At 44.0% G+C, this 2,014-nt stretch overlaps 1 protein-coding gene across 2 annotated transcripts in view; it reads left to right on the top strand.

Moving 5' to 3' along the window:
- Positions 1-1,594: 1,594 nt before the first annotated feature.
- The window catches only part of LOC109465411 (epsilon-sarcoglycan-like), a 16,789-nt gene continuing 16,369 nt past the window's right edge, over positions 1,595-2,014 (top strand). For both annotated transcript variants that reach the window (XM_019762659.1, XM_019762656.1), the window contains exon 1: positions 1,595-1,804. In XM_019762659.1, the coding sequence (XP_019618218.1) occupies positions 1,774-1,804 (31 nt within the window). In that variant the 5' untranslated portion in view covers positions 1,595-1,773. The remainder of the gene's footprint in view (positions 1,805-2,014) is intronic.

Genomic DNA, 2,014 nt, shown 5'->3' with positions numbered 1-2,014 from the left:
GCCTAGCACGATAAATATGACAGGGCAGAAAGGGGCAAGCAGGTGCAACGCTGGCGTGGAGAAACGTGGATATGCAATACTTTAACATGTCGCTTGGAGGAAAATATTGTGACTGTGACGTTCAGATATCATATTACGCCTAATACAAGTGTTAGCGTAATTGTGCCCATGGCTTTGTGCCAGCGGAGGCGATAGAGTTCAACGGTAGAATGGTGGGGGCGTGACTTCAGAAAATCATGTGTCGACTTCGTGGCGAACGTACGTTTCTTTTAATGGTAATTGTCACGCAAGAAAAGACCCTGCTTTAATACAGGAGGAGTGACACTCCGACTGTCATGAGATAGATGATACCGGTACTACCAGAGGACCAAAGAGGAACATGGAAAGGCTAGCCGTGGACGACTCTGGTACACCTTTTTGCATGATAAATGTCACCGGCATGTACCAGAGTCGTCCACGGCTAGGAAAGGCTGGACATTTTTGAAGATGTGAAAAATAAAAATCCTAATTTTGCACATTTGCGAATGGGAACTTGCTTCCTAATAGCGCCGTCGATCCAAGACCATAGCACTAACAGTACTGCAGATTGCAAGTTGCATAGATGCTGAACCTGAACAAAAAACTTACGATGGCGTTGTCCCTTATTGAGTTTAATATTCGACAGTCTGATTGCCAATATGTTCATAATTCATAGTATTGATCATATCTTATGAATTATCGTGACTTTCGAAAAAAGATAAGCTTCAGAGACATATCTTTATTACATTACTGCAATATGAAGAAGCTTCCTGTTGCATTATTGGCGACGCCCTTTGGGGGCGGAGGCATTTGTGTAAGTACTACGATCGCTTTGAAAGAATTTCAAAAATTACACGAATGCATTCCCTGGGGAATTGGTTTTGAGGAAACCTTCGGCCATGTGGTTTTTGGATCAAGCAGGTAACTTACACCGGTGCCCACGTGCCACCCATCCAGCGCTAGCTGCCTGGCAAGATTAATTACTGGTCATCAGTCTTCTCCCCACACCATGGACAGAGAGCACAGCTGTCTTTGGCCAAAGACCATATCAGATCACAGAGAGAAAAGAAATTGTCCGTCCTTTTGGATCCCACAAAAGGTAAAAAAAAGTCAAAGGAGTAACAACTTCAGACCAGACATAAAATCCAGTCTCTGGTGGAGGATAGAGTGAAGTGAAATGGAGGATGGTTTGGTTCTAGCGGGAACTCGACCAAAGTAAAGTAAGTAAGTATGTCATCATAAAATCTATATAGCTGGGGAAGAACGGCTGATTCCTCCTATACGTGTATTTGGTATATTGCCCCACACCTCCTCCACCCACCCATTTCACTATGTGCATGTCTTTATAAGATAGGGAAATATGTTTTTTCTGATAATTGTAATGTAGATTGCTAGCTCCACCACATGAAATAATATATATCATTCAGTCGTCGCCTTGGCAATGATTTTTATTGCCTCAGCCTTGTTTTCTTGTCCACAGAACACACTGGAGTCTTGTTACTGCACTGTGATCAACTATCGCTAGTCGGCGCTTTTGATGGATCAAGCCGTCTGGGACCTAGCAATGCATTTTGGGACAGATTCCGCCATATTTGTTTTTCTTCGCCGTCTGGAAAATTGAGTTGCAGACGATTAAATTTTCTCCAATTTTTGCCTCCGTGGAAGCGTATCCGGCGGGAAGAAGCAAACAAGACCCGCTGCCCAAGTGCCATAGCGTCCCCACGTCTCGCTTTGAGGAGAAGAAACGCCGGCAAAATGCTGAAAAGCGGGTTCGCCGTCCTGTCGGGTAAGACAAGTTCCGAATCTCAGCAGACATTCCCCGCATAGTTTCTCATTAGGAGGGACGCAGGCCAGACTTAGAAGTCCATGAATTCTTACGTTTAGATCCGTAGATTATACAGCATACAATATTCAGCTGTGTATTGATTATGTTGAGTGCGTGAGTCATCTTTTCCCGGGGAAGTTTATGTCAGAAATAATCTTATAACGGTCCAGT

This window comes from Branchiostoma belcheri, unplaced genomic scaffold (assembly GCF_001625305.1).
Source record: "Branchiostoma belcheri isolate BF01 breed outbred unplaced genomic scaffold, Haploidv18h27 scaffold15, whole genome shotgun sequence".
Lineage (NCBI taxonomy): Eukaryota > Metazoa > Chordata > Leptocardii > Amphioxiformes > Branchiostomatidae > Branchiostoma > Branchiostoma belcheri.
Note: the sequence above shows the minus strand (reverse complement) of the source record. Positions and strands in the feature narration are given on the sequence as shown.